Genomic DNA, 18,694 nt, shown 5'->3' with positions numbered 1-18,694 from the left:
CTCTCTGTATCAAAAATAAATAAAAACACTAAAAAAAAAAAAAAAAAAGTACCGTGGAGGACACTATTAACTCAGATTTGGACAGTTCTCTGTTGCCATGGCCAATAGCAAAGAGCCACAACACGCAGTTCAATAGAAGGATAATAAATTCATAAGAAATGAATTCTTGAAATAACTTCTAGAATCCATGCCACGGAGGGCTATTGAGACAAATCGTGGGTCTGACTTTGACAATGGGATGGATTCTTTTATGACTGTTCACATAAAATTTGCAGCTCTGTGAGTCCAGATCCTGATTTAAAGATAATAAAATCTCATGCTTCAGGGTGTAAGTTAATCACCTGCGAGGACCAGGAAGAATTTGCCTTTCAATAGTAACAACGCACAATTGAGCTGGTGCATAAATTCTGTTTAATTTCCAGTGCACCAAGCATTGGTCAGTGCTGAAAACAAGAATCGAATTAGATGGACTATTAATCTGATTTGGTTCAACAACTCTTATATTGTTGCTTCCACTGAGTTTTATGTCTTGTGTTTGTACTTTGCTATTTTAAATAACAATTGCTTTGTCAGTTCCTTGTTTTTATAGCACTAATCATCCCCCCGAATGGGGGCATTTATACACTATGCAGTATTATTGGCTTTATTCAAAATAAACGGGATTGAAACTATCTCAGAAATCAACTATGTGTTTAATAAGAAGTATCTTAAGGTTTATAGAGTTGTATCCCTTGTGGAAGATTCTATGAGAAGACCCAGAAGGTCTCTAGTCTCTCTCTCTCTCTCTCTCTCTCTCTCTCTCTTTCTCACTCACACACACACACACACACACACACACACACACACACACTCATTTCACTGATGGAAAACATCTTTCAGAATCAGTAGTCTAAAAGCAAACAAGGAATAGAACTTACTCAGAAATTAATAGCAAAAACACATTCCTCTCATGAAAATGTCAGATTCAAGGGTAGAGTTTCACTTGTGTATACAGTGGTAAAATCACATTTGCCAGGTGACCTACCCAAAGCACATACCACTAAAGAAAAGTGGTTAGTGTGTTTGAAAATGGAAACAAATTTAAATTATTTAGTTTGCCTGGGGAAAACAGTTCTGATTTATGAGTGGTAGGTACAGAGCCCTTTATAAACAATCTAACTGATTTGCAGAATTGTAGCCTTGCTTTCTTAGTTTAATTAGAAGAAAATGACAGAGTAGATTAAATTCATGATTTCTTCATATTCCCATTTAATCATATTATGAGTTCATGGCACTCTGCTGTGGAAAATGAACTTATTCTACCTATCTTCCAAAGCAATAATATAGCTCTTTAGTTAATAGACAGTTTGTTGGATTAGTCTGAATGAGAATTAAGCAGATGTGAAGGGGCTCCTGGGTGGCTCAGTTGGTTAAGCTTCCAGTTCTCGATTTCAGCTCAGGTCGTGATCAGTTCATGGGATCGAGCCCGGCATTGGTCTCCATACTGACCATGTGGAGCCTCCTTTAGATTCTCTCTCCCTCACTCCCTGCCCTCCCACCCCCCAAAATAAATAAATATTTTTTTTAAAGAATCAGAAGTAAAGCTACAAACAGGCTTTTTTTTTTCATTTAAATCAGTGAAACTTTACATAAAGATACAAATTCTCAAAATATAGGTGGCACCCAGTTAGCTTCCCTCTGGCCCACCATCTACACCGGTGGGGAAGAAAGGGCAGGGTGCATAACCAAAGGACAGAGGGTTATCATTTCTCATACTGCAAGAAGGGTACAGTTCATGCTGACAGCAGAGAAGAGAGTGGACAAGATATTCTGGAGGTTTTCAAAGATTTCAGATCTTTCCTCACCCTTTGGGAAGAGGAACACCAGGTCTTGTCACAATCTCAACAAGGGCAGCAGTGACGGCATGAAGTGCTGCTCAGGAAGTCATTCAACAAACACGTGTGTGACTATGTGAGATTTACGGGACACAGAGATTCAAGCTTCTCCCATAACAGAGATGCTTGTCTTGATGAAGCTGGACATTGTCCTAAAGAGACGATACAGGGAGAGAGCCTCGGCCAGAGTGCCTCTCGTGCGTAGGCACATGGCTAGACGCTAGACACGTTATCTATCTCGCCACATCCAACAGTTCAGAGAGTAAAGGCAAAACATGAAACTTCTCAAAATTCTTCCTCCTTCTGTATTAAAAAGTCTGTTTCAAGTGCTGTCTAACTCATCCTTTTTGGAAATCTATCTAATTCGTTTGCCGATAGATAGTCCTTCTAGGAATTAAAAGTTAGGACTATTTCAAAGTAAGTTTAGCATTACTTATCTTTATATGCCTTAGTGTGGAGAAGATAAATGACAAATAAATGACTGGATGGACAAAAGGTTTTGTTTAATTATCATGAGAAAATAGTTTTCACAAGGTTGAAAAAAATGTCTCAGATTAGGTTGGACTCCATTTTTGTATACGGATGTCTCTAGAGCTTCATCTCTGAATCTATCATTTCTCTAAATGGCAGACCACATGCTGTTATTCAAAAGGTTGGGGGCTCAGTCCATTAAGTGTCCAACTTTTGATTTCAGTTGAGGTCATGATCTCACAGTTTGTGGGATTGACCCCCATGTTGGGCTTGTGCAGACAGCAGAGCCTGCTGGGGATTCTCTCTCTCTCCCTCCCTCTCTCTGTCCCTAGCCCCACCCCCAAAATAAATAAATAAACTTTTAAGGAAAGGTGGAATTCAGGAGAATTTGGTTCATTGTTTATTTTGCTTCTGCTACTGACGAAAACCAGTACCTTACGTAGCCCTTCCCGGCTGTGATTAGAAAGCTAACGCTGCCGAAGTCCTTCAAGAGATTGTGTCCCTGTCCTTAGCCTAGAATGTGAAATTCACGAGGCACATAGTATTCCAGGAAACATGAAGCTGTGGATCAGTGACATATACCTGGATTATGTAATATAAGTATGCACTTGAGGCATCAAAAATTGGTTGGAATTTCAGGCAAGAAATGGCTATTTAAATTGAAATCTAGTTCTAGTTGCCATTTTAAATATGTACATGTAACTTATTAGTTCTTTTGACCCAGTGTTTTCCACTGAAGACGATTCTTACGAAATGACGCATTGAGAAAAACAGGGTTCTGTGCCCACATACACTGGCATTCTGAAGGCCCTGATAAGGCACTCACCGTTCCCTCACCCATTTGATCATGGAAACTTATTTTTTATAAGACATTTATTTTTCCTCAGACTCCCCCTAATACTTGGAAACCACATGTGTCAAGGCGTGACGTGAGTATTGTACCCAGAACAGACCCATGAAACCGGCTCTGCTTTTGCCTAAGCATTTTTACGCACCAGGATGAGGCATTTCTATTCTACATGTAGCCTAAGTTTATTTCTTGAAATCTGTCCAATGTAACAAATGTATTTGCTTAATTACATTGTTGTAATTCCTGGAATGAGTGTATGATTATGTCTGAGCAACACATCAGACGCACCTGTGCCCATTTTGTTTCCACGCATGTGCACGTACAAGTTCAGGCTACATATCTAGATGTATAGCATATCGCCTGATACTGAGGGGATTATTGGCTACAGAAATAAAAATGAAAACATTTTACAATACACAGATTTCATGGTTTTGATATGATAGGAAATGGGAGTGCTTGTTCTATTTAAATTAAAAACACCCATAAAGCAAGAAATAAAGAGGCACTCACAGGTATTAAATGTTATAGATACCTATCATGTGTAATCGTTCTCTTCCAGGGGGAAGTTGATGCACTATATGACTAAGTATGAAATTAGCCCTTGTACAGTAGGCTAAGGAAGGGGCAGTGAGACACAATGAAACCATTTCCCCAGATGACTTAACCACACAAACACAATAAATGCATAATCTTCTTGGCATATATGGAGTGATTTTTGAGGCATTTGAGGCATATCACGGTAGTACATGTTATTCTGATATAGAACTAGTCACTGTTTACACAGCCTGAACTAACCCATTGACCTTTTCCTTGAATTATTCACTACTCTGCACATCGACAATAAGAATTTTTAAGCAGAAGTGAAAAACAAAAAATCGACCTCAGTTGTTTTTTTTTAATTGAAAATGCCTTTCAGGTACTGCATTTAACAAAGCTTTCGTCTAAAGGCACCCCTTGAAAAATTCTGTGAGCAATTTTGGATGTTTTTACCTATTAACACCGAAGACAGGGAGTCTGAATACCTAGTGCCTATTTCATAAGGTGGCATCGATGTGGACACAGAGATAATATTGTGAGAGGATTCTTGGAGGGGCTCGAATTCTTTGAGGGCACCTTACTGTACACTCTGCATGGAGAATTCTGAGCCTCCCAGGACCCCAGGTTTCCATGGTTTGCTGTCTTTTCACAGGTGTCAGTCACATCCTTTCTCTGGAGAGAGTCCGTGGCACTACTCATTCGCTTGCGCCGCCAACCGTTCTTGAGTCTGCCAACATATGCAGCATGGTTCTTCCTGTGGCTTTCACTTAAGTTTCCTACATTAATGGGGAAAATGAGTTGTGTTGCGAGCAGTGTTATAGGCTGACTTGTGAACTGAAGTCTCCACGCAGCGTTTCGTGTCATCCTGCGTGATGGCCAGTGTCCCTAACGGGCTGGGTCCATCGAGGGTGCTGCGTGTTGTGGGATTCAGAAAGACCCTGCCCCACTGACACTAACAACTCATTTGACCCATGAACGGAATAAGCATGATCTCCGGGCTGCAGAATAAGTGTATTTGCATCATCAACACATTGTTTTGACAAAACAACTTTTTCTCCAGGACATGGTGGCAATTTTCTTCACCACCTGGTTTTACTTTTCCCCATTTGTTCTATCAGCCTCTTCCTCTCAGGAAAAGTAGGTGATAGTTTTGTGCCCAAGAAGAAACACTTCAGGGTTAATTCTTGATTCTTTTCAGCTCCCACCGATAAGTCTAGTTTTTAAGTCAATGAAAAGATTATTAGGGAATGGCCTTATGAAGGTATTAAAAAATTAGGGCAAAATTACATTAATTTATGATGGAGTCAAAAACTTCTAAGAGAGATTATTTTTATCCAGTTCATTAAGGGGGACAATTCATCACAAACTTCTTTTAAAAATCAAGATGAGTTCTCTGGTTACTTGGAAGCTATTTAATGGGATTTTATTTAACTTCAGAAAGGTGTTTTAGAACTCCTTTTCCCATATCCATTTCCATCAACCAGCTTTGTTTTCTTTGTGCAGCTATCTAGGCCAAGGCTTCTTGAGACTAAAGAAGGGAAAAATAAAAAATAAAACATACAATCAATAGAAGAAGTCCAGAACTGAGTTACTTTCAAAGTGAGCTCTACTCGTATTTTCTATCAGGGCACCAATAACAGCCATCCTACCCTCATCTTTCTTTTTGTTTTCATGAGCTTGCACTTAGGCAAAGGAAAAAAAAATATCATTGGAGATTGTTTTAGATTCCACAAAGAGGAAGATTAAGCTCAGTCTTGCATATCCCACTACAAATTAGATTAAGGGTCAAGAAGAGTAACAGTGTTGGGCCGCCTGGGTGGCTCAGTTGGCTGAGCGTCCAACTTTGACTCAGGGCATGATCTCACAGTGTGCAAGTATGAGCCCCACCTAGGACTCACTGCTGTCAGCACAGAGCCCACTTTGGATCCTCTGTCCCCCTCTCCCTCCCCCTGCCCTGCTTGCATGCTTGCTTTCTCTCGCTCTCTCTCTCTCTCTCTCTCTCTCTCAAAAATGAATTAACATTAAAAAAAATTTTTTAAGAATAGTAACAGGTGTTGATTCACATGGAATTCACGTGTGAGTGCACTCACAGAGCATCTTGCTCATAGAAATCAACCCCCCGTGTGTTGGTCTCTGAACTCTGCTCTTGTCTGTTTCCACAGAGCTACAGTGAACCTGTTGAGGTTAAGACATCTCAGCCTCCTCAGCTGATCAACTCAAAGCCGTCAGTGTTCCACGGGCCCAGCCAGGCCCACTCAGCTCTGTACCTAAGTTCCCACTACCACCAACAACCAGGGATGAATCCTCATCTGACTGCCATGCATCCCAGTCTCCCCAGGAGCATAGCCCCCAAGCCGAATAACCAAATGCCAGTGACTGTGTCTATAGCAAACATGGCCGTGTCCCCACCACCTCCCCTCCAGATCAGTCCGCCTCTTCACCAGCATCTCAACATGCAGCAGCCCCTTGGGAACCAGCTCCCCATGCAGGTCCAGTCTGCCTTACACTCACCGACCATGCAGCAGGTATGAGCTTGCACCCTGGACTCTTGTTCAGGATGTGGGGGAGGCGGGGTCTGTCTATTGGCAAAAGGGAGGGGCGGACATGTGTGTTCTGTTCTATTGAATGGCGAGAAAATGGAAGGTATTCGACAAATATCTCCTTCTGAGAAGTGTCGGTTACAGGTGGTGGGTTCGGGCAGCATCATGTGATCACAACAGTGGATCGCTGCTGCTTCTCTTAATCACCGCCGGCTCCTTACCACGTGTCTAGAAATCACGTCTCGAATCACCCGCCTTATTTTCTGCTCCTTGACTAAAGTACATTGATCATTTTGAGATGCCAATTACTGTTAAAGACCTCTTTGGGACTGAGGATTCTACCTTTTAAAAACCATTGTTTGGGGAGTCTTGATGGGTATGCCCGTTGAGGCCAATAAATACTGCAAAATGGAATCAGACCCACTGGTGTTTGATGTTTGGAAAGATCACATTGGTGTAACCTTAAAGGTAGGAGGAAATGAACACTTTAACTGGTGTTTTACTTAGAAATGGGTATAAGGCTTCTGCATAAATCAGAAGACACAGGAAGTTTGGAAACCTCTCGCCTATATCCCAATTATTGAAACCATTTGTGTGCAATCTTAGCTTAATTTTTCTTTGAAATCAAGTTTTCCTCTAGCATTTGGTGTTCTTTTAACATTTTTAAGTGAGGATCAAATGGTACAAATGAAACTAAACAAAAAGCATTCAAGAATCCTGAATACGTGCTTTAAAAATACAGATCAATGGGGTGCCTCGATGGCTCAGTCAGGTAAGCAACCAACTTCGGCTCAGGTCACGATCTTACAGTTCGCGGGTTCGAGCCCCACATCGGGCTCTGTGCTGACCACTCAGAGGCTGGAGCCTGCTTGGATTCTGTGTCTCCCTCTCTCTCTCTGACCCTCTCATGCTCTGTTTCTCTCTGTCTCAATAATAAGCTTAAAAAAATACAGATCAAGGTAAAAACTACAAATCACATCAAATTCATCTATCAGTTTTATAAGCCAATGACTCTTTTGTTTCCCGAGCAATATTTAATTATGTGAACACAGACTTCCTATAGAATTGGTATCAGGAATTGATATCTATAGAAATGATTCCTCCGTGGAATTTGAATCTACAGTCAGATCAGGGTGGGGTGGGGAGGAGGCAGAAAGAAGAATCAAATATATGTAGCCCCAAATTTATTTTTATTAATATAATTATATATCTGGATTTCTGAGAGCTAACAATAGCAAACCTTAATATATTACCTTACCTTACCTTTAATTTCAGAAAATTTACAGTGCAGGAACTAGCATTATCTCCATTTTATAAGCAAGGAAACTCAAGCTTGGCAGAGTTAAGTAATATGCCCATAATGTTGGTGCTAGAATTCAAACCCAGTTCTGTTCAGAAATCACAGCCCAGATTCTTAAATACTGGGCCTGCTGCCTCTCACTCTTAATCATTCTTTTTTTTAATGTTTTTTTTTCATTTATTTTTGAGAGAGAGAGAGCAGGAGCAGGGTAGAGATAGAGAGAGGCGGGAACAGAAGATCCAAAGCAGGCTCTATCCTGACAGCAGAGAGCCAGATGCAGGGCTTGAACTCACGAACTATGAGATCGTGACCTGAGCCGAAGTCATAAGCTCAACTACTGGGTCACCCAGGCATCCCTCCCTCCTAACCATTCTTACAGACTATTACCAGTTTTGTATTAGAAAGCCTGTGCCTCCTAAGAATTTGGAGGGTCTTTTAATTCTAGTTCGCACCAAGATTAAAATGACTACAGACAGCAAATGGACTCATCTCTTTACTGGAGTTTTCCCTGGTCCCTAAGCCAAATGTCCCGCGAAAGCTCTGATGTCTCATTAACCCGTACTCAGCCATCTAGTTGTTGATTCATTCACTAGGGAAGAAGACAGGAAAAGCCAACTTCCTACCTTGTCCACAGCGGTGTCTGTGAGGGGCAAGTGACAGTCATAGGGTCAGATTTTCACTCTTTCTATCCGTCATCACTCACAATAAAAGGGACGGTCTTGGGTGCCCTTGCATTGGCACCAGTAGTGTTTACGTAAAGAATGAATAGTTTGAGGAACACAACCTTGCATCCTTGGGTTGACTCCTGCCAAAGGCGCCCTCTGGCTGAGGGCCCATGTTCTTCTGCTCACGACGCTCTAGCGCAGGTCTGTTCCTTCCCAGAGAAAAAAAATAGAGAAAGCGCAGTCCCCCCACACCAAGTCGAGGGCTGAGCTCTTCCAGAGTGGACACCTTTGTTCTAATTTACCCTCTCAGGGATGGTTCCTTTCTCTATTTACACAAACACCTTGAATGAGCTGTGATCCTGAGTAGTTTTCAAACATTTCAGAATGACAGAAGGCCACATGTGAAAACTCAGGAGATCTGTCTTCCTATATAGAATCAGAAATGAATAGGAAAAAATAGAACAGATTACACTGGACACGTTATTCATCAATCTTTAAGTCAGTTCTATTAGTGTATCTCAAAAAGTGTTCTTACTGAGTTGGTAAGACCTGATTCCAATTTACATTCATAATAGAAGACAAAATGGCATGAACCCAAAATGGAGAGTAAATAGCTAAAAGACGACAGTGGCTAAGATCCCTCTTAACAATGACTCGCTCATGGCAGGTGACACAAAGCAGTTGTTGAATGGACAAATGAATAAATGAGCAATTAAAACAATGAGTAACGGAAGGGTTTACATATTAGAAGAAATTACAGGTTAGTGTGTAGAGAATCTCGGTTCTTTGGAAGTTTTTTTTTTTAATTTCATTCATTCAAAAAAGATGAAGTGAACCCCTAACCCATGCCAGGCACTGTCTGGGCTTTGGAAATTGAATGATAAATGAGCACAGGTAATGAGCAGCTGACATCAGAGTCCGGGGCGGTTGTGGTGCAGTGGTGGTAATAAGATAAACAGATAAATGAGTAAGATCCTGCGGGGGAGAGAAACACGGAACTGGAATCCAAGCGGCAGTGTGTGCGGAGAAATTGCAGAGCCGTAAGCTGGAATGGGTAAGGAAGGCCCCTTGTGGAGGGCTCACAGGGACACAGGAAAGCTGAGGAGAGGAAGCACCTTTCTGCATCCGAAGGTGCGACGTGTCAGTGGGAATACCAGAGGGCAGATCAGGGAAAGGAAGCTCAGAGGCTCTGGTTCTAAGGACCCACCTGGGGTCTAAGGAGCATGGCTGGTCCAGGACACAGGAAGGAAGCCAGTGGGGAGCACGGTGACTGAGACAGAGCTGTGGGGGGTGAGGTCAGAGTCATAGGCAGGTCAATGGAATAGGATCTTCAGGTTAAAGAGACGAGCAGCCCCAACCAGTTGATTATCCTAAAATCAGAATCCAAAAGGCTGTCACTCTTGATGTCACTCAACTGATTATAATCCCAACAGTCCATCAAGGCCAATGTTCAAGTTCGCAAAGTTGATCTTTAGCCTGTATTCAGAGGACCAGGTTGCGGATGAAATTCGACCTGTTCAATTTACCATTCAAACCACTTTTCTTTTTTTTTTTAACATTTATTTATTTTTAAGAGACAGAGACAGATCATGAGCAGAGGAGGGGCAGAGAGAGAGGGACACACAGAATTGGAAACAGGCTCCAGGCTCTGAGCTTTCAGCACAGGGCCTGACGTGGGGCTTGAACCCACGAACCGTGAGATCGTGACCTGAGCCGAAGTCGGATGCTTAACCGACTGAGCCAGCCAGGTGCCCCCCAAACCACTTTTATTTATCTTGAAGATATTTGCTTCCTGGGTGTGGGGGCCATGCTCGCATACTCAAACATGAAAAAAAGAGAGAGAAAGAGAAAGCAAGTTAACAGCTACCATATTTTTAATATAATCTCATCTTTCAGTATTACTTTCTCTACTATCCTTCTGAAAATGAATATATCCTAAAAAACAATTGTATAGTCCACCAGGAAAAATAGTTTCGATTTTTTCTAGTGTAATGTTTTATACAGCAAGCCCATGGACCTGCTTTTTTTTTTTTTTGGTCCAGTTTTTTTTTTTCCTGTTCACTGTATTGTCGAATGAGGTCATGAGAAAAAAAAAATCATTAATATCTGTCAACTTCCTTTATAACCTTAAGAAAAAAATCTTTGTATGATATCACACAGACAGATTTTCAATTTCCTCCTGTAATAAACAGCTGCTTTAGGATTTGGGTGTAATTTAAAGGTTTAAAAAAATCACATTGAGATTGATGAATAAATCAGTTGTGAAGACAAAAACATTGATGCCTGTTGAAAATACCTCTCCAGACAGGCAGGAAATGAAATTAGTTCCCAGTAAAGTGTGGCTATGAGGATCACTGTTTGGTTCTGCTACAGGCTTTTTAGGACCTGCTTTGGTGGCAAAACAAAACCGCTAGGGCTACAGAAATCTAATTAAAGAGCAAATGTCCCTTCTGACATCAAATCAATCTTTATCACGTTTTCTATTTTTATTTCAATCTGGCACCAGAAAATGAAATTTAAAATTCCAGGCATGCTACAAAACAGTTGGTGATTTTTCTCTTCAGCATTAAAATGCAAAATATTCAGCCTTGTTTAATTCGACCGCTAAGCAAACATTTTCCAAAAATGTATATCATCATTGTTGTTTCATATTTACATCAATAGGGAAAACATACTTAGCTCTAGGTTCAATCTCAGCATCTCTTTATATAGAGTTCAGAAGAATGTTTCATTTTCCAGATCGAGAACAAGGAAAATAATGTTACTTCAGGCTCTGCCTGTACTTTTCTTGATCCTTGGTTGTTTTGATATTACTGATCTTAAATTGAGGCATTGAAGTTGGCTGACTTAGAAATCTTTGAACTTTGTAGATAACACGTAATCTGGGTTTTATAAACTGAAGTTGCCCATTTACTCTTAAACTAATAGTTCAGAAAACAGTGTTCTCCTGATATTTTCTCACCCAACCTTGAGGAACCGTTCTCATCGGATGAGAAAAAGGCAACGGTGGTGTCTTCTGTTGACCGTGTCGGCTCAGGTGGAAGGGAGTTGGTTTGTTTCTGTGTTTTGCTCTCTCGTTATGTTTCCATACCTTCAACTAACTCAAGATGTTTTCAACTACTCTCTTCTTGACACTTGTTTACTATTAGGTTATGTTTTGTCAATTGTGCAAAAACCCAATATGGAGAACTTTACATTAAATGATAGGAAAGCCCCTGGCATTTACACATTTACACACCCCCGTGCCTTCCCAGTGGTGGTCCGTGTTAAACTTTATTTACTGGAAAAGGTGATTTATTGAGCTACTGCTACAGACTAGGCCCTGAGAATATCCAGTAAGCAGTACAAACACCCTCTGATCTCAGGCCCCCATGGGCAGAGCCCTTATGAGAGGGGCTAAAATGGAAGTCCATACAAGGCTCCTCTCTCTAGGAACTTTGTCCTGCTCTTTGTCCAGGATCATACTCAACACTAAGGAAAGAAGTCAGGAAAGCTGGACGATCAACCCCAGAAAGACAAGTTTCCATGACCATAATGCAATGGACACATTTAATCAAAGCCAGTGGGACTCCTTGTGTGAGAGAGAGCATGGTCTGCACAAGGAAAGGAAGTCAGCCTGGAGAGGACTGGAGAACCAAACATCCAGTTATACCTCTTACTTTTCACCTTCCTATTTTGGAAAATCTGTATAGTTTGCGCTGCAGGTGGTGTCTACACAAACATACTTATTTTCCACAAACCAGTTGTTAGGTGAGAAACTATTCTGTCCCTTTTAGTCCGTGTGAGGTCACGTAGTCAGGCTGGCTGAATTCTCTACTTTCTAAGGATGTGTCTCCAATCTTGCAAAGGTTCGTCTTTCATCTACAGCTGTGGCGGGAGTTAGTGTGGACATTGGCTTGAAGTCTTTACCATCAGAATGGAAAATAAAGTATTATCTTAAAGCCAAAATGGAGAATCAAAGACATGTCATAATAGGTACTTTGAGTGTTTACCCGAGACACTAAAACATGAATCAAAGTCTAAGGAAATATCCTTAGTTAAAAATCAACCCTCTGATCATTCTGCTGAATTAAAAAAAAAAAGTTAAAAACTCAATATTATGCCTTCCAAAGCTCCCTGCAAATAAATAGGGAATGATTCATTTTTAAATCTCTTGATTTTTCAGCAGTTAAAAACCATGTATGATATCTGCAGCAGAAAGAGACAACCACAAGATTAATTAAGTTGCTTTCTTGGTCATTTCCAGCAAAGCTTGCTTATGCTGCTCTTGAATTCACCAGATAAGCTAAAAATAAATCTTAGTGTATAATGCTCTTTGTTTACCAGATATAGCTATGAACTTCAAAGAGTCTGTCCTTGAATTTTTAATAGCTTTGCAAGGATTAAAAGTCAACACTTCGCCAGACCAGTGTATGGAGAAGAATCTTCCTGAAGTCTGATTATTATTTCCCAGTTAATAGACTTTTCAATTAAAAAATACTTGTTTGGTCTTACACTTTTCCTTCTCTGTGTTTTCCAGTGGCAAGTTGCTTTGAATCTTTTCTTACATTAGTCCAACAACTGTTAAAAAGCTTTGGTTGAAATTTTTTAGCTGAGAAAGAAGTACAAATAAAAGAAGAAGCAGATGGTCCCTTTGTGACTGAATGAAGAAAACGGGTTTTGAGAACAATATGTGAATAGGTGTAGTCTAATAAAACACTCAGCCACCTGCTGCCTGAATCCTTCAAAAGAGATTCTGTTGCATATTCTGGGAATTAACTATTAATGTAGCCTTAGGCTTGATAGAAAACATAAACTGAGGGGTTAGGTCCTTTTCGCTTTGTTTTGATTGAGTTGGCTTCTCCGTATTATAAATTATTTCTCAATTCAATTTATCTGCTCAGGAGTATAATTAAAGGTTTTCTGACACGTGGTTAAATAAAGGAAAGGTAAGAAGAATAGGGTTGTGGACACTTCTTTTCTACCTTTGTCTTAATTTTTCGGGGCCCTCCGCGAACGTTTAGCCTTGCTAGACCCTAGCAAGAAGGCACTAGTGTGTTGGCAAACAATGGATAAATATTTAGGGCCCTTTCTTCTTAAAAAGGTACTTTGATCCTTATTTGTGGACTTGCTTTGCCTTTCAGGGATTTACTCTTCAACCCGACTATCAGACTATAATCAATCCTACATCCACGGCTGCGCAAGTGGTCACCCAAGCAATGGAGTATGTGCGCTCTGGGTGCAGAAACCCTCCCGCCCAGCCGGTGGACTGGAATAGCGACTACTGTAGTAGTGGGTAAGTGGCGGGTCATCGCCACCTGGTGGTGGACTGCTCTCATAGCATGCTTGCGTCCCCTGCGCCATAGCGATGGACCGATCTTTTCTTCCTGCTTTCTAAAAGACGGTCTGGAAAGGTTCCATGTTCGTGAAAGCAGAAGACATCCGCCCAGACATTGTTAAGCGGGTCCTAGCCGTTCCAGGAATAAATGCCTTTCGATCCCTGTTCCGTATAACTGTGCACGTCCCCAGCGCCCGCTCCATCCCACAGGCGGGAGCAAATGGGCAAACATTCCCCAGGCTCACCTGTAGCCTGTCTCCTAACAAGACCCCGTTTGTCTGTTTTCTCTTCACACAGGGGCATGCAGAGGGACAAAGCACTGTACCTTACCTGAAAGTCTGAACACCTCTCCTTTCCGCTGAGGAATTCAGGGAAGTCCTTTCACCGTGGATTGCTTTGTGCCCTCAAGGCAGTTCGCCGTTTTATTAGAAAATGCAAGTTGCTAAGCACTTAGGGCCATTTGGGCTTTGTGGGTCACCCACTCTGGAAGAAATAGTCCTGCTTCTTTATTATTTTTTTAATCCCTTATGGACATTGTTTTTCTTCTTCCCTGAAGGAAATTTGGACCATTCAGATTTTATGTTGGTTTTTTGCTGTGAAGTGCTGAGCTTTAGTAACTGCCTTAGCAACTCTAGATGTCTCGGATAAGAGTCCTGGATTTTCCATTGTTTTTCATAATGGGTGTTTATATGAAACTACGAAAGACTTTTTAAATGGCTTGATGTAGCAATCATAGCAAGTTTGTAAATAGCATCTATGTCACACTCTCCTAGAGTATAAAATGTGAATGTTTTTGTAGCTAAATTGTAATTTGAAACTGGCTCATTCCAGTTTATTGATTTCACAATAGGGGTTAAATTGGCAAACGTTCATATTTTTACTTCATTTTTAAAACAACTGACTAATAGTTCTATATTTTGAAAATATTTGAAGAAAAAAAAAGGTATTCCCAAATGCTTTTCATTTCAAAACAAATTGGCTTTGTCTCATTGACCAGACAAAAAGAAACGAGGGTCGAGGGAAGCGCAAACACATTTATTTTGTACTGCAGAAAAATTGCTTTTTTTGTATCACTTTTTGTGTAATGGTTAGTAAATGTCATTTAAGTCCTTTTATGTATAAAACTGCCAAATGCTTACCTGGTATTTTATTAGATGCAGAAACAGATTGGAAACAGCTAAATTATAACCTTTACATATGGCTCCGTATTATTGTTTCTTCATACTGTGTCTGTATTTAATCTTTTTTTATGGAACCTGTTGCGCCTATTTATGAAATAATAAATATAGGTGTTTGTAAGTAAATTTGTTAGTATTTGAAAGAGGTTTCTTTGATGTTTTAACTTTTGCTGGCAAAAAAAATTCACGCCTGGTGTGAATACTTTATTATTTAGTTTTTACAGTGACATGAATAAAGGCAAACCTACTTTTCATTTTAGCAGCAAATTAAAGTAACCAATCCTTATTTCTACATTTCTTTGGTGGATGCAAACAAAAAACTGATACTTAAGAACTTTCTTTCTTCGTACAATAGAACAGAGAATCACCCTAAAAGTCATGTGAGCTCCAAGATTAAACAGATGGGTTCTCTGTCCAAAAAGGGGTGCTTCTTGGTTCTCAGCTGGTGTAAGTCAATCCCGTAAACTCCCCTTCTCAAAAAAAAAAAACAAAAAAAAAACAAGTCAAATCAACTAAAATCCCTCAAGCTGCATGCTTTTCACAGAATCCAGAAAACATTTAGGAATTAAAGCAAGGAAGAAGCATGCTATCAGGACTATGTCTACAAATGAAAGGTGAGTAACCAGAAAGCAAAAAAAGAAAAGGAAAACATTGAAAGCTATTGCTAGAAAGTGAGATGCTTTGCTCTCTTTCGTGCTTCCACAAGCGACTTCTGTTTCCGGAATTCCGAAGTCTTCCAAGAGAATTCGGAGGGTCCTGGAGATCTGCTAGGGAACCAAAAGCATTGAGAATCTGGCTGAAGGTTGGCATAGCTTTTGCATCAGAAAGAGCTAGCCAATCACTCCTTGACGGGGGATTGCATTAAGAAAGTGAGCCTGGTTGGCAGTGCTGTGATTGCCATGTCTCTTTCATGGAATGTGTGAAATGAACTTCGCAACTTAACTAAATACAAATAGATGCATTGTGTAACCCAGTCAGAATTCAAAAGACAAAAGGTATGCTTGCTTTGGAATGATTTTAGGCATTGTACAACCTTGAATCACTTGAGCATGTAATAACTAATAAATAATGCAGATCCAATGTGATTATTAAAATGACTAGCTGAGAACTCTAATTTTCCTGTCTTGAAACTGTATAAGAACTCATGTGAGTAAGTTCACAGTTCATTGTTTGTCTGTTTAGTATTTTAGAAATATACCAGCACTACTCATTACCTAATGTCTTTTATTTATTATGTTATGATAAAGTAAAATTTTCATTCGCATTAAGTCCAAACCAAGAAGGTAATTCCTGGGAGGAGAACATCCACCTTTTGACTTTGTCAGGCAGTCTGCACAGGGAAGTACAGTGTTGTTTACACCTTTTGGAGAGCAGGTGTGCAGCCAGGGTAGGGAGAGTGTTCAGACTCGATACAAAAAAAAAAAAAAAAAAAGGCTTAAACATGTAAATAAAAGAAAATACATCATAAATAAAAATGATTATCATGCGTGACCGTAGTCTATTTGGATATCCATCAGTCTCTAAAGGACACCCGGTCAGATGACAAATCCCAAGAAAAGTTCGTGGCAGGAGTGATGAGGCACCATAGGGAGTAATGCCCGCCAGGGCACAGATGCTCTTTCCAGAAGAAATGAGGATGCCCTCTTGTCCATCTGAGCTCAGGTGTTGCTTGACCTTCACCTCTCTGGGTGCCTGGGTGACCCAGTCAGTTACACAGTTGAGCATCTGACTCAGGTCCAGGTCATGATGATCTAGTGGTTCATGAGTTCGAGCCCTGCATCCAGGTCTATGCTGTCAGTGCAGAACAGGCTTCAGATCCCCTGTTCCCCTCTCTCTCTGTCCGTTCCCTGCTCACATGCTTGCTTGCTCGCTCTCTTGCTCTGTCTCTCTCTCTCTCTCTTTTAAATAAATAAATTTTAAGAAAAGAAAAGCATGTCTAAGGAAGCCAGCATCTTGTAGCTTGTGACTCAAAGGAACGGTGATGGTGTGCACCCAGCTCCCCGCCATGGTGCTTCGCAGGATTCCTGGACCTCAAAAAAAGTCATTCTGGGAAATTCAGCAATACTACTGAACTTGTAGTATCTTTCCCAAAATACCAAAGTCAAAATTATAACTAATTAGAAAAGAAAAATATAAAGTGCCCCAGTGGTCAGGAGAGAAACTCAGTCTGGAACATACACAAGAAAGAGTCATTCAAAGTCCTGCTTGCTGTGTCCGGTGGACAATAGAAAACTGGTAAAGTATTGACTTCAAAGGAGTGGACGTGGCTCAGAATGAAAGTTGGTCTCTGTGATTGTTTTCACCTGTTGCTTAAAGGGATGTTTCAGAACTCAAGAGGATGGGGTTTGGGCTACAAAATTAGATAGGATTCCACAGAAACGTAAAAGTTCTTTACAAAGTCCTAGGGGAAAATACTCCAAGAAGCAATCACTTATGTGTGTTTACAAGGTGGCCCGTTTCAGATCAGTCGCAGAAAGCTACATTAGATTAAGAATATTTGAAATTACCAGATCCCAGTAAATCCCAAGAAAATCCTGAAAGTTTTTGTTACACACAGATGTTCTCTTAATGTTTATTTGTGGGGAGGGGATTCGAGCTTCACTCTATTGTCTCACATCTCTCATTTTAAGGTAACAATAGAAACACAGAAATTCATCTCTTGCTGGTGACTGAATGTTGAAATAAGGGCGAGGCGAGATGCAGAATTCACATCCTAAGTTTAACCCCCAAATGCTAATTGTACTGAGTCACCTGATGGGTGAATTCGTGAGGCAGTCGCCCCACAAATGTCTCCTTGTTTTCTTAAAATACAGTGATCTCCTGACTTCCAACGCAACTTGCAAAACCATAGCACATAGCAGATGCACAATTAAGGAATGAAACGTGGTGAGATCAGGGAAACATTGCAGATTATCCTCAACAGGAATTGTGTGATGTTTACTTGAGGATTTAAAAGCTCTTTAAATACAGAAGGGCACTAGATATTGCTGACAAGCCTTAGGAGTGATGAAGGGTGGAAAATTTTCATGAAGAAATCTAAGCTTACAGAAAAAAAGAATTTCAAAATGAGTTGTGCCTTTTTTTTTTGGTCTACATTATTGAACAAGAGTTTCTAGATACAAAAGTAAAAGACAGAAGACACACTGGTCACGTTGAGAAAACCAAAGGCAAAGGAGAAAACAGGTGCTGGACAGGTAGAAGTGTGGAGTGCAGGAGAGAAATTTCAGGAGACAAGGGTATGCGATGTTAAATTAAAACATCGATGAACAGTATGCTGGATTTTCTTTCTCTGATTGCCAAGGGCTAGCATGGCTTGATGAAATAAATAAAAGACCGTACTTCCTGGACTCTGCCTAAATTATGTCAGGATCAGGAGAAGTGGTCCTAGCTTTTAGGACTCTCGGGAGAAGACTTGGAACCAGTGACCATCATGGATCAGCCTTCCCCAACAAAAGTTTCCAGATCCTCACACAAGACTATTGCTTGGAGAAAGGGCGTGAGGTGGGAGTAGGGGTGGGAGGGTGTTCCTGACATCCTCAGTCTCGAGAGAGGAAGGAGGGAGGGACACCCTTGAACGAGCATATGCACATTCGAGACACGCGCAAACAGAGACACTAGGCTTCGCCTTCTCACTTCTGATTTGGTCAACATCTTGCCATGTATACCCAAAATCAGGCCACACTGTAGAGGTAAGAAGTGAACACGACATTCTTGTTCTGGGGCCTGGAGACAAGGGAGGACAAAGCCATGTTGTAGTTCCTCACTGGTCACAGTCGTGCCTCATTAAAGGAGCCCACCCGCATGAATCCTATGACTGTCATGACTTCACATTTTATTAACAGCTTGCTTCCAAAGACAATTTGAAAATGAAATTTCATTCCCACTGACCTGAGGCCAGAAAAAAGAAAAAACAAAAACCCAGGGACTGAAAAATAAAAGAGAAAGACTTCCCATTCTCCCCA

At 40.7% G+C, this 18,694-nt stretch overlaps 1 protein-coding gene across 3 annotated transcripts in view; it reads left to right on the top strand.

Moving 5' to 3' along the window:
• TOX (thymocyte selection associated high mobility group box) overlaps positions 1-15,945 on the top strand; it is a 303,389-nt gene extending 287,444 nt beyond the window's left edge. For all 3 annotated transcript variants that reach the window (XM_029923705.1, XM_029923704.1, XM_029923703.1), the window contains exons 7-9: positions 5,895-6,257; positions 13,361-13,512; positions 13,852-15,945. In XM_029923705.1, coding sequence (XP_029779565.1) covers positions 5,895-6,257; positions 13,361-13,512; positions 13,852-13,888 — 552 coding nt within the window. In that variant the 3' untranslated portion in view covers positions 13,889-15,945. The remainder of the gene's footprint in view (positions 1-5,894; positions 6,258-13,360; positions 13,513-13,851) is intronic.
• Positions 15,946-18,694: the final 2,749 nt, after the last annotated feature.

This window comes from Suricata suricatta, chromosome 15, assembly GCF_006229205.1.
Source record: "Suricata suricatta isolate VVHF042 chromosome 15, meerkat_22Aug2017_6uvM2_HiC, whole genome shotgun sequence".
Classification (NCBI taxonomy): Eukaryota; Metazoa; Chordata; class Mammalia; order Carnivora; family Herpestidae; genus Suricata; species Suricata suricatta.
The sequence above is the reverse complement of the archived record's forward strand: the minus strand, read 5'-3'. Positions and strand labels throughout refer to the sequence as shown.